At 40.4% G+C, this 14,317-nt stretch overlaps 1 protein-coding gene across 1 annotated transcript in view; it reads right to left on the bottom strand.

Annotated features, from left to right (window-relative positions):
- Positions 1 to 14,317, bottom strand: part of LOC107204210 (potassium voltage-gated channel subfamily KQT member 1-like) — a 481,393-nt gene that overhangs the window by 203,591 nt on the left and 263,485 nt on the right. The window contains 2 exon segments of the mRNA XM_033514697.1: positions 2,485 to 2,560; positions 13,169 to 13,183. Coding sequence (XP_033370588.1) covers positions 2,485 to 2,560; positions 13,169 to 13,183 — 91 coding nt within the window.

Here is a 14,317-nt window from a genome sequence, read left to right as displayed (position 1 = left end):
TTGAACACCTACAGTATGTGCTGGAGTCATGCTTGGAAGGCAGCCACACAATCCTAGAAATTTCAAATGAAAGCCTGGAACTGGAATGGAAACAAATCCTGTGAGATGAATGAAGAAGCAAGAGCTCTTCGTGACAAAATGTCTTCCCTGTACTCAGCACTTACCTACACCAACACTTTCAGAAGAGTTATGGCTTTGGAGGTGTGTGTGTGTGCATTTGAGTGCATTTGGGAGCAGGGGCTTTGTGGGAGAGGGAGGTTTCAGCTTTCAGCTTATCGTTTGGTTTTTGGTTGTTTGTTTTTTCTCCCCCTTCTCCAGCTCCACTTTTGCAGATGCTAACACATCACTATTTCTGGCCAGAAAAGCAGCCTATTGTTTTCACCCCAAGAAGTAATGCCAGTATCACTCTTTAGATGGACTAGTGGGGGTGCCTGGAGAGCATTTTGGCTAAATCTTGTATCCTTTCCTTTGGACAATCTCTATGTAAACACCATGCATGGCACAGAGCCTAGATGTGCTGGGGAGTCTTCCCCTCCCCTCTCCCCCACGGGCTACTATGTGCATGATTAATTCTACTCAGTCCCAGTGAAATTTCTTTTCCCTCTCAAAAGAGAGAGAAAATGTCTGTTATCCCTTTTACCAAATCAACAGCTCTGAATCCTACAGTTGCAAAGTGCTGGACACTGCAATCTGCCTGAATCGTCTCTGAAACTGAGCAAAAGTATCCCTCCAGCTTTCACCATTTCCCCCTCCTCTTTCTCCATAAATCTTTGGATCTGGTCATCTTATGTCTTGCCAAACTTTGGCACAATCCTCTGTCATGTTTTTATTAGGAAATGCTAGAACAATACAACTGAAGTCAGGAGGTAATGGGCTTCCACAGAAGTGTGCTAAATGCAGCACTTGAACAACTCCTTTGACTTTCTTTCTGTTCATAATCCCAAATCCTGGCCATTTGAGCTCAGTATTCCACATTTCACATACAAAAGTAAATAATATTACACAGCTTTGAACTTCCAAAATCTAATTAGTATGCAGAGTCCTATAAACTGTATTTCATGGCCCCAAGAAAGGAAGAAGCAAAAAATTATTCTTTCTTCTTCTTCCTTGTCACTGAGTCACAGAATTCTCTCCATAGATTGATGAAATTCTGTTTTTAAGGTTTGGCATGACTGCTACTGTCTGATAGCTCCAGAACATTAGGTCTCTGGTGGTTTGAAATATTCTAATATTTAACCTAACTCATTTATAAACTGATTTTGTTTTACTGAACTGGCGTCTCTATTTTCTTTTCTTTTTTTTTCTGAAATTTCCCATGGTGTTTATCTCTCTGGTATATTTACAATATAATCCTGTTCTCCTGTTTTTCTGAGTTGAACAAATGGACTTCTAGTCTTCTTTCAAGTGCTAGGGTTATCTGAAGATACACATATGCATGAGATTAGGAGATATATAAGATATTCTATCCGCCCTAATTTAGAGTCTTCTGAGTGCTGGAATCTCATCTCAGATTTATCCCTTGCATTTAAGTGCTCAGCTCTGATCAAACTTCCCTGAAATGAAGCTTTTTGATTTATTTTTTTAAAACCTCTTCAGAAGGATTATGAAAGGCCATTAACTTGCTGTGGAGCCTCTTGGACAAAAGAATGATGAACATTGAGATGAAAATAATGAAGGCTTTGAAAATTAGTCCAGAAGTTATTTTTTCATTTCCATGGCATTTCCAGACCATGGATGATGAGAATGATATCAGGATCACATTCCAAACAAGTTTTATCATAATTAGTCTCTCTGAGCAGGCAAAATGAAACAGTATTTTCAATGCTGCACATTTAGTTTGAGCACTTTATAACCTGATTGAGAAAATTAACTGAACACTTCATAAAGACAGCAAATTTCCAGAATTTCCAGGTGGTCCACAATTTTATAAAATATGGCCTATGAGGTCCCTTTCTACGAAATTCATTTATAAATGTGGGTCACACCTGTGAAAGCAACTTTGCACCCACAGTACTGGTCAGTGAGAGCTATTGATCAGTCAGCCATACACAGCACAGGACTGAACATTTCCTAATTGATTAGATGACTGATAACATTCTTGTTATGATCAGTATTTTTGCAGACACCCTGACATAGGTTTCATTCACCCCAACACCAGTGTTTTCTTCACTTCTGCCAGTGGATGAAGACGTATTGGTCAGTATAGTTAAACAAACAGAGCATCAAAAACAAGTGCAATAAAAAAAAAAGAGAAGTAAAAATTAACAATGCTGCCTCCACAGTCAGGGGTTTGTAGCATACTACATCCACACATCACTGATAATTTTCCCCACACCGTTAAAAAATCCACAAAAGGTGTGAGCCCAAGAACTTCAAGAATACTTTTGACTTATTGCAACCATGTTCACCAACACAAGTCCACTCTGAGAGCACCTTTGATGTCACACAAGCTCACAAGATGCACTTGTAATTAATCCTGCTTACCTGAAATTTCGTTCCGGCCACAAAATACTGCATTCTCCTGATGATTTTCACAGCTGTTCTGTGTGCTTCAGTCAGTCTGCCAAGGAACACAAACACAGACAGACATCAGCTGGGGGGGAAGGAAGGTGGAAAAATGTCTTAATGGAAGATGTTGACTCCAAGGACCAAAATCTACAACTATGTTTTATTTTTACAATGTAAAACTGGAGCATAGCAAGATGTGAGTGCATGGATGCTTTATTCTGCTGCTTTGCCTTCCTGCAAATTGTGGTTCTTAGTATTCAAAACTGATAAGTGAGACAAGGAAGGCAGGTGTACAAAAATAATACATGTGGAAGGGATTAGACAGGATTACTGTCAATGCATACAACTAGCATCAGTTTGAAGAATGTGAAATGTTTTTAGAACCATGAGTGCATTCCTTATTTAGCATTTACTGAGTGTTTGCCCATGAGCTCTATTGCACAGAAATTAAGTTCTTTAAAAAGTACTTTGAAGGAAAGAAAAATCAAAGTGTCCTAAAAAAAAAGTGAATAAAAATGAACACAACACATCATCTCAGCACATGTGTGTTTCTGTACTGGTATTCAAACACAGAAAGGGATATTTTGTAGCTCATCTGGATCACTTCACCTAGAAGATTCTGCATTTGCAGAGTATGAATTGTGCCACTTAGCAGGCAGTTAATGACCACACCTCTTCTTTATGATGAAATTTGGCAGGGTAGAGAGGAAGCAGGAACATGGTAATTACAAGAATGAGTATTTTCTTTAAGAACTGTCTCCTTCCCAGTGGACTCCTTTATTCATTCAAAATAAGTTAATTAAAGAAAACAAAATTTTCTTTCCAAGGAAGCTGTATTGTTGGGAAATCTAAGTTTTATATGGACATAATCCTTGAGATGTGATGATAATCCCAGGAAAACATTCTGGCAAGAGTTTCCTGAAAATATGATATGCTGTCTCTTCCCACTGTGTGTGGCTGGGGAAAAGGAAGTATTGGCTTAACCACCTACTTGGTTAAGTACCATAGTTAACTACCATAGTTTAGAGACAAATCTTTAAAAAGGGGAAAGCCTACAGTAGATCATTTCAAAGTGAATGAAATAAAGGCTAAACAAGCAGGGACTGTGTTTTAAGAATTAGCATACTAATTCATTTTTATAATTATTTGTTGGGGGAAATAGTGCTTATCAAAGAATCATAGAATATGCTGAGTTGGAAGGGACCCATTGGGATCTTTGTATCCAACTCCTGGCCCTGTACCCCAATAATCCCACCCTGTGCCTGAGAGCTTCTGACCAGGTGAAGATGCCACAGCCACAGGCTTTTAAAATAAATTTTCAGTAGCTTTTTCTTGCTCTTTCCACTTCAACTCCCAGCAGAATATCAAATACATGCACAAATAGTTGTCTGTCCTGCCTGTATGCCCATATTTCATTTATCTGTGTATATCCGTGTAGATGTCCACATAAACACACTCATACGTGCAAACACACAGGAGAGACAGCAGGGTGAATGTGACTGAAGAACACTTTTGTTGTACACCATCAGCAGCACCGCTGAGGAGGAATCTTTACATTTGTGTAAGCCCATCAAGGAGATTTCAGAAGTGTCACTGATGAGCTAGCAGCAGTTTAGCCTGCAGGACCTTTATTATGGCGGAATAAAGCTCTCGGCTTGACATTCAGGGCCCCAGCTGAGCTCCTGTGGCTGCTGACTAGAACAGAGATTACATTCTGCTTGCAAATGGCACAGAATTGATAGAGAAATCTTTGTCAGCCCCTACAACTATTATTTATTTTTTTTTAATAACTGGAAAAGAATCACAGTTTAAGATTTAGGTGTTAGCCTACCTCCCTTGTGTAGCAGTTAAGATAAAAACTTGAAATTATGCCCTAGGAATAAATGATGTGAAACTTCATATATATACTTGAGGGTTTTTTTTATTAGACTAATCCATATGAGATGGTTCAGGCACTGTTTAAACAGGCTTAAATAGACAAGCTTAAAGAATTCAGAGGTGGAACCACACCAAGGTGGTAATTTTGTCCTAATTTCCCTCCTTCAGCAGAAATCAGGGCTACAGAACTTTTTCCATTGTGTTACCAAGCTAAAGTTTTCAAAACCATGAGACTGAACTCTTGGAATTTGATGCATAGCTAAACAGCCTCATTCTTACAGAGAAAAGTCATTTATTTGTGAAATATAGCTGATGTTATAAATGCAAAGGCAAATATTGATTTATAAATGAAAAGAAAGATTTATTAATGAACAACGGAAAGCAACAATGATAAAATACCACAATAAAAATAGTCAGCGCAGCGCTGGGTGGACAGGGTCTACACCAAAGGTATAGGTTTCCCAAATCCACGTCTGAGGGTTTCCAGGCTTGGGTTTTTATAGAGATTTTATGTCCTTGGGCTAAAATTCCAAGCAGGTTCCATTCACCAAATGTCCCTGATTGTCCAGAGAATGGATTTCCTGGCATGGAATAATAGAGTCAACTGGGGTTTGGGCAGAGTCTCCTCATATGCAAAGGAGACTCTATATGTATTTCAACTGGTTTCATCAAGGCAGGGTAGTGGAATCCGGGCTGGCACAGATGAGTATCTGGGCCGTGTTCTTCTCTTTTGTCATTTTTGATTGCTCCTTCCTCTCCCGGTCTGACAGGTGGGGTGTTCAGGTCCGGTGGTGATTGTCTTTTTGGAGTCTGTCTCTTTGCAACTTGATTGCTCCCTACAGAAATCTGTAGGGCGTCGCTTGGGTCCGGAGGTTGGTGATTCTCTGAGCCAGTTCTATTGTGTCCTTGATGGCCCTCATCTTGTCAGTTTTATCTGAGTAGATGGGTTTCTCCTGAGTTCGTTATCTTGGTTGCTGGTGGCAATCTGTCCTTTTCCAACAAGGGGGTTTTTTTCTGACCAGACCCGGAGCGGGGGGGGGTTTTTTACATTTTATATTACACTTTATTACAAACATATTTCTCTTATATCTTTCCGAATTTTTAATCCATGCAATAATTTATCACACTGAGAAGGTCACCCAAAAATCATTCCAAAGCACTTGATATCATTGTGTTCCAGTTGGCAAAACTCACACCAATCTCACTGGGAGAAAATTCTGAAATAGAACTGACTGCTCACATTTGATGGTCACTAGTTTTAAACTGAGATTCAGAAATGTGTGAAACCTGACTTTGATGGAAAAATAGCATGAAAAGGTGCAAATCCATAGACTGAGACATATGAATAAGTCATCTTAATTGTCCCAATAAAAATCCCCAGGGAGCACAGCAGCTCCAGGTGAAAAAAAACTCCTGCTCTGTACTGCAAGCAGAGCTATCTTTCTGATAGGGGGTTGAGGCACTGTGGCAGTGATCCTAAACATTTTTTTGAGATTTTAGCTGACTTTCATCAGTTTCCGCCCACTAATGTCCATAATGGATAATTATAGCTACTACTGACCAGGTAATATTTATCCCTGAATGTAGCCCAACGTATCTACCGTGCTAAACTTTTCATTTTTTCTCAAACTCCTGGATTTGGGCAATACTCTTTCAGCCTTGAAGGTGTTGGTCTGTCATGTGCCAGAAACATCCACCAGGAGAGAACAAATGGACAGAGATACTCTGGGCCCTGCTTAGGTAGTGCTCAGGAGGAGCAGATCACCACTTGAAGCAATCTCTGGGACACTTCAGGATAAGCAGCTGATGAGACAACAGCCTGAGAGGGGTGTGGCTGACACCACATTTGCACGTTCTGTCCCTGTGGCATTTTCTATGGAAACAATACAGATAGGGGCAGATCTACACAGGGATTATAGTCTTACACTCCCTCGCGGTTGCAGGGAGGATTCACCAACTTTCATAGACTGGTTCCAAACAGTATCACCTAGCCACTTGCTCTAAGCAGGAACAGAAATGGGTGGGCGCCCACAACTCTGTCCCGCATAGCAGCCAAACTCTCCTGCCTCTGCACACCAGATGGCAGTGGCACATACACACACACACACACACACACACACACACACACACACACACACACACACACACACAAACATACACATACACACAGATATACATACACACAAACATACACAGACATACACAAACAAACATACACAAACACACACATACAGACACACACGTACAAAAATACATACACACAGATACACATACACACACACATACAGACATACAGACATACACACACTCATAGAAGCACACAAACACATATAGACACACACACATATACACACAATCATATGCCCACACACACACATACACACACACATACATAGACAAATGAACACACATATATATATACACATGAACCCACACACAGATATGCACACACACACACATACACACACAAATACACAAATACACACACACATACACACACTTATAAAACACAGACATACACACACACATACACATATACACACACACCCATATAAACACACACAAATACACACACACACACATAGACACACACACACACAGAGGCATACACAGACTCATACATAAACACAAACATGCACATACCTATGCAGACACACAAATACAGACATATACCCACACACACAGACATACACAAACATACACACACAAATACATACACATACACACACAAATATAAACACACACACAGAAACACAGACATACACACACAAAAATACACAAACACACACATACACACACAGATACACATGCACACATACATACACACACAAAAACACACACAAACATACACACACAGACACACATACATGGACACACACACACACACAGATGCATACACACACAGATATACATACACACAAAATACATACACACAGACACACACATACAGACACACATACACACACGCACAGATAAAATACACAAACATACATGAACACAAACACACACAGACATACACACACATAAACACACACACACACACACACAGATACACACGTATATACGCACATACACACACGCTTACATACACACACTCAGACACGCAAACACACACACAAACACATTTACAAACACACACACACACACAGCAAACCCTTACACACACACACGACACACATAAACACACACAGATACACATACACATACCTACACACATACACATATATATAGACACACACACATATACACACAATCATATGTCCACACACATACACACACATATAAACGCACGCACACATACACACATAGACAAATGAACACACACATATATACACACATAAACACACATACACACATACAGAAACACTCACACACACATACACACATCTATACACACACATATATACACAGACAGACACGGACACACACATACATGCACACACACACAAACACACACATACACACACATACATACACACACAAATAAACACACATAAATACACACAATCACAGACACACACATACACACCCATTTGCACACACACACCTACACACATATACACATATACACACACTCACATAGACACATATACACAGACACACATATACAGACATAGAAGCACTCATACACGCAAACACACACATACACAGACACACACACATACACAGACACACACACATACAGACACATACACAGACACATATATACACAAACGCACACATACACACCTATACACACATACACACACACACACACACATGCACACATACACACACATTCACCCACACAAATACACACACACACGTACACACACACATAAATACATACATGCACATAAACACACATACAAACACAGAATCACAACTATAAACACACACACCTACACACACATACACACACAGACACATACATACACCCATAAACATACACACACATTAACACACACAAATACATACACATACACACACCCACACAAAAACACCCACACATACACACACACACACGTACACACATATACACACACTCATAGACACACACACATATACACACACATATATATACACAAATATATACACATACACACACATATATACACACACACTCATACACACACATACATATATGCACATACAAACATACACACACATAGACACACATGTACATATATATAAGCACACATACACATACACTGACACACACACAGAGACATACATGCACTCACACACACCCATACACACACACCGACACACACACATACATATGCACACATACACACACATACAAACATACACACACACATAGATACACATGCACACACATACACACATGCACACACACATACACACATGCATACACACACACATACACAGATACACATACCTATGCACACACACACATATACGCGCACATAAACGCACATACACACACACAGTCACACATATACACACACATGCACGCATACACACACAGACACACACACACACACATACAGACACACTGACATACACATAGACCCATACACACACACAGACATACACATGCACAGACGCGTGTACAGACACACATATACATACACACATATGCACTCGCACACAGACACATACACAAATACACACACACATTCATACATACATAAGGAGATGCTTTCCAGCACATGAAGAAATTTAATTATTTTAAAAAGTTTACCCAGAAACCCAAGCTCATCATAAGGATGGAGTCCACACTGAGGTGGAGTGTGTGGTTTGTATTGGGTAGGTTGTTTTGTGTGTATGTTATGCTCAAAATAATATAATATATATAAAATAAAATAATATAATTAGAGCTTTATTGACATAATTCCATACTTTTCCATCTTTTAACCTAAACAACAGGAAATAATATTTTGTCAAGACCCTTCCTTAAAATGCTTAGTAAAGGAGAACATGACATTTGAACATAAGTGATCTGACTTTGGGAAAGTTATGAGCACGTAAATTAATAATAGAATCTTGCAACATCTATAACTATAATGAATACCATGAAATGTCTACTGAAATAACATATCCTTGGATCCATAAATAGTACTGACATAGTCTCTGTGTCTTCAATAGGACCCAAGGCAGCTCATGTTCCTTACCTCTCTGCTCAAGGATTTCTCAGCATGATGCTCAATTTTAAAAGGGCTCAAAACTGTCCTTAATTACAATGAGTCGCTCCTCATTTGGCTCCTGGGCTGTTGCTGTGGTAGGGCAGGGAGGAAGGGGAGTGGGTGGTGGTCCTGGGTCATGGATGTTCTCACAGTCTCCACCCTGGTGGGATGCTCAGAATCACTTGGCAGCTACTCTGGAAGGGCTGGGGAAGGGGACATCCCTTGGCTGGCTCAGCCTCCCCTCTGCAGGTTCTGGGTGTGCCTGTGTGGGTGCAGAGCCTGGTGAGACAGCTGTGTGCCCAAGGGCTACTGCAGACTGGGTTTGCTCCTCTGCTCAGGGCTCAGACAGCAATGAAAGACATCACTTTCAGCTAAAACACTTGGGTGTATTTAAGACTTTTTCTTTTTTTTTTTTTTTATTTTTTTTTAATTGCAGGAAGGCTGTAGCTTAAGCCAAAGAAGACAAACGTTTTCTTTTTTGTTGGAAATAATTGAACCAGAATAGAAAACAGAGATGATGAAATCCAAAGCAACTGTAAAAACTATCTCACAGGGATGTTTTTATAATCTTTCTTTGATATAGCATTCTGTTTGTTAAAAGCTGGTATTGACCAGTTCAGATGTCCCCTTTTTCTTCTTCTGTATGGAGTCTGATAACTTCCTAAGTCTAATGTGCTTAGGAGCATTCATGAAAAGTTTTAAGTAAAAAAAGATACCTAAATGGACCCTAAAGCCAGGCAGAGTGACAACTATTGCAGGCCATGCTGAGGTACAGGTCAAGCCTCCAAACAAGCTTGTTATCAGTGGGATGCATTTTCAGTCCAGCAGCATTTTTTAATCATAAGAGTTGACTTTAGTGCAGGGATCAGGGAAGGGACTTTGCTGAGGCTGGTCGACAGGGTAGCTGCAGATAGTGGCACATGCATTCCAGACGGGTTTTCTTGACTTTAATTCAGGTGTCATGAATTAGAGGAGTTATTCAGTGTAAAATCGTGAGCTGTGGAAAATAAAGGCCAGTTCAGTAAGGTCAATGTTGGGGGTTGGCTGCACTTCCTTTTGTTCCTTCTCACCTATGGAATTTTTTGCCCGTTAGTTGTGGGGAATCCTGATTTCTGGGTTATTTGTTGGGTGCTTGAGAAACACAGGGATTTTGGCTGGGCCCAGGGGGGAAGTGGAGCAGGGAGAAGGGATGATGGGGGCAGCTGGGGGCTGGCTGGTTTCTTGGGCTGAAGAGTGAGACACTCTATCGGAGCTGTTGTGGCTGGGAGAAGGGAATTCGCCATCACCCAGATGGAGCTGCTGCTTCTTCTCCTTCTTCTTTCTTCCTTGGTGGCCTTGGACCCCCTGTCCTGCCGGGACGTGTGGCAGTGCCAGCCACCACCGCGGAGCTGCTGATACACCTCAGCCACCGGCCCAGGATCTCAGCTCATCCCTGCTGTTTCCAGCTGAGTGTTCCTCAGAGCCCTGCAGGAGCACCAGGACTGACTGCCCAAGGGGGTTTGTGAAACAAAGCCTCTCCTCCATCCTTTCCCATCTTGGCTGAGAAGGCTGGGGTCCCTGGTTCTGTTTTGTTTTAACTCTGTAGTTATTGTTGTTTGTGTGCCTTGTTATACATACTAGTAAAGAACTGTTATTCCTATCCCCAGAGCTCTGCCTGAGAGCCCCTTGATTTCAAAATTATAGTGATTTGGAGGGAGGAGGTCTACATTTTCCTTCCAAGGGAGGCTCCTTCCCTTCCTACCAGACACCTGTCTTCCGTACCAAGACCGTCAATTATAGCTCTATGTCCCAGTTTGCAAAACTGGTTTGAAGATACATGCTCACAGTACTTCGGTTACTACTGAGCTTCATTCATTTGTCAGATTTTGATTGCTTAGCAGAAAAACACATACAGAATCACACTAACTCTGTTTTAATACTGGTCCCTGCGTGGTTGGTAAGTCCTGCCCAGAGTAACATACAGCATCATCTGGTCTGGAGCTGTCCAATGGGCATTAGTTTCTAAGCCAGCACAAATAGGTACTAGATCAGTGATGGCAACTGAAATGTACAGGAGTTACTTGAGAACTCTGCCTTTTTGTTTTTCTATCACATCTGATTAGCATTATTTGCTTTCCAGCTCTGTTTCTGGGAAGAACATTGATTCCTAGTCCAAAATTTTAATTTTATCCATGTGCAATTATCTCAAATGGGCTGATATTTTATTGGTAAAATTTAAAGGAAATCTTATTTGCACTGAAAGCAAGGGAAAAGAAGGGGGGGAACAGAGAAATCAGAAAGAAGATAAGATTAGAGAGCTTCTCACAAGCAGATGCAGCAGTTGGTCTGTATCAAGTCACACACACACACAATATGAACCTTCTATTGCTGGAGAGAAGTGGTGGAGAGACATAGTTCTCATCACAAGGGAAAGGAGCTTATGTAATGTGGTTTTAAAACTGAGAGAAGCTGAAATATCCAAATAAAAAAAAAAAAAAAATCACCGTCCCTGTAAATGAAAATATTATTGCCTTCAGCAAAGCCAAGCCAGATGAAATGCCTTGAGCCTTTTAAACCACATGAATGAAGAGAAGGTTGCAGCTTGAGGCTGACATGCAAACACCTGAACTGATTCCGAAGTTCATCCCAAGCCAAGAGCAGCAGAGAAATAACAAGAGAGATTTCCAGTTTTGTAATATTTCATCAAAGCCTTGTAAAGAACAGATACTTCTGGAGCATTTCCACCACTTATACGATGGAAATTATATAAGATCCTATTTGCACTGAAACCTGAGGGAATATATCTGAAAATGTTGACACAATTTTCCCCTTTATTCCTAATCACCATTCCACCTTAAACCTACCTCATCGCTATTCTAACCATATCGTTACCAGAACCTTTTCAAGCCCGTGTTTGGCTCAAAGTTACAAATAAATTAGGATTGGCTCCTCTCAAAACAGAGCAGCATGAAGGCCTATTTGGCTTCACCACGGCCTGCTGACAGTCTCAGTTTGTGAAGGAATGTGCAGACTACAAATCCCTCCTCTGCAGGTACAGTCTCAGGTAGGAAAGAATAGAGAAGTGAAAGAGTACAGTTTGTGAGGGGGAGCTTTCTGGGATCTGGTTGTTTTGCTGAAGATTTTATGGCATTTTCTGTCTTCACCCACCACCCCCCATCCCACATACACTGCTGCCTCTGAATTCATTCCAGAACACAGCTGCCTCTACTTCTACCTGCCCCTTTAAGCTGACCTTCCCTGAAGTGAATGGGAAAGAAAGCAGATTTCCTACAGGAGGGAATTTATGGGCAGGGAGGACAGAGCAGGGACAGGACAACAGCTCTAAGGACAAACTGCCAGAAGAGGAAGAACTAGGACATTGTTTAGAGGGAACAACAGGCTAGACAATATACTGGCAAAGGAAACACCACTGGGAGAAGCAGCAGAACAGGGTGATTTCTTAATGTTCTCCAGGAACTGAATAAAGTAAGTAAAAAGCTCCTGAAAATGCTCAGAGGTAAATGTAAGCTGCTCACTGAATGTGATTTCATGAAGAAGAAAAGCCCCTGAACTTGGAGTTGTTTTTCTCAACTGCAGACAGCTGAAGTTCTCAGCTATAAGTTTGTTCTGTAATTTTACAAAGTGGGTTTATTAAGAAAGTGGGAGAAAAGAACTGTGTTAGTCCCCTGCTAATTAAATTCATAATTAAAATGAGCAATTAAGCTTACTACAGAATGCTCTTGTGTCTGGATGCTCAACTGCCCTTGAACAACAACTCATCTGGTGAACTGTCTCTGAGAACTAAAGTAGCCTTTGGATATTTATAGTTGACATTTTCCTCTATTTTTTGTTGGCAGCAAAATAAAAATCCCTGGTCTCTTTTCTGCCATTTTATTTCTTCCATTCTTTCTGCAACATCAGAACAAACAAGATGATGTCATAGGGATGTCTTTTCAGTGTGGAAATGCAAACACAGAAAGATTTTCTTTTTTTTTTTTTCTGAGTAAACAGCTTCTAGAAATTGGCACAATAACTTCCTGTGTTAGTGCTGACCATCACTACTGCTGGTGCCAGGATAGGTGAAACACTCCTGTCTCCATGCCAGTTCTCATTTGCTTACCCTCAAGCCACAAATCCCTTCTTGGGATGTTGACAGATGCTGGCAGATAATGACACGTTTTTATCCCACATATGACAGCATTCACTGATCGTAGCAGCTAAGTATTTTATTTTTTTTAACTTCTCTCTCCTTAAAACTTAGTCTTCATCAATTAATCTTTTAAAAAATACCCACAGACTATCTATCTGGTAAAAGACACTGCAGAGACAGCCATCACCAAGTCCAAACAACTTCCCATAGATGTCCAAACAACTTTTCATAGATGTCTTTCAGATGTGAATAGCCTTCACATCTGTGCAGCACAGGAATGGGACAGCATTATTCCATAGGTTCTGGTTTGCTCACTTTAAAAAAAATGCCACAAGCAAAATTAATGAACTTTAGGACTTCATTTTCCTCTTCACCGTGTTCAGCATTTATGGGAACTATGTGGTGTTGTTAATATACACCAATGACTGAGCACTGTATTTATGCCTCAATGATTTTCTGTCATGAGAATATAATGCCTGGCAAAGTCTGATTCTCTGAAATAACAGTTTGTTTGGCATCATTAATCTTAATTCCTATCTTGCCTGAATAGGAATTGGAAAACAGTTGTTATAAATGCAAAGGCAAATCCGTGATATTAATTAAAAGAGAAATTTATTAATAAGCAACAAAGGAAACAACGATAAAAATCCACAATAAAAAGATCAGCGCAGCG

Source organism: Parus major, chromosome 1A (genome assembly GCF_001522545.3).
Source record: "Parus major isolate Abel chromosome 1A, Parus_major1.1, whole genome shotgun sequence".
NCBI lineage: Eukaryota > Metazoa > Chordata > Aves > Passeriformes > Paridae > Parus > Parus major.
Note: the sequence above shows the minus strand (reverse complement) of the source record. Positions and strands in the feature narration are given on the sequence as shown.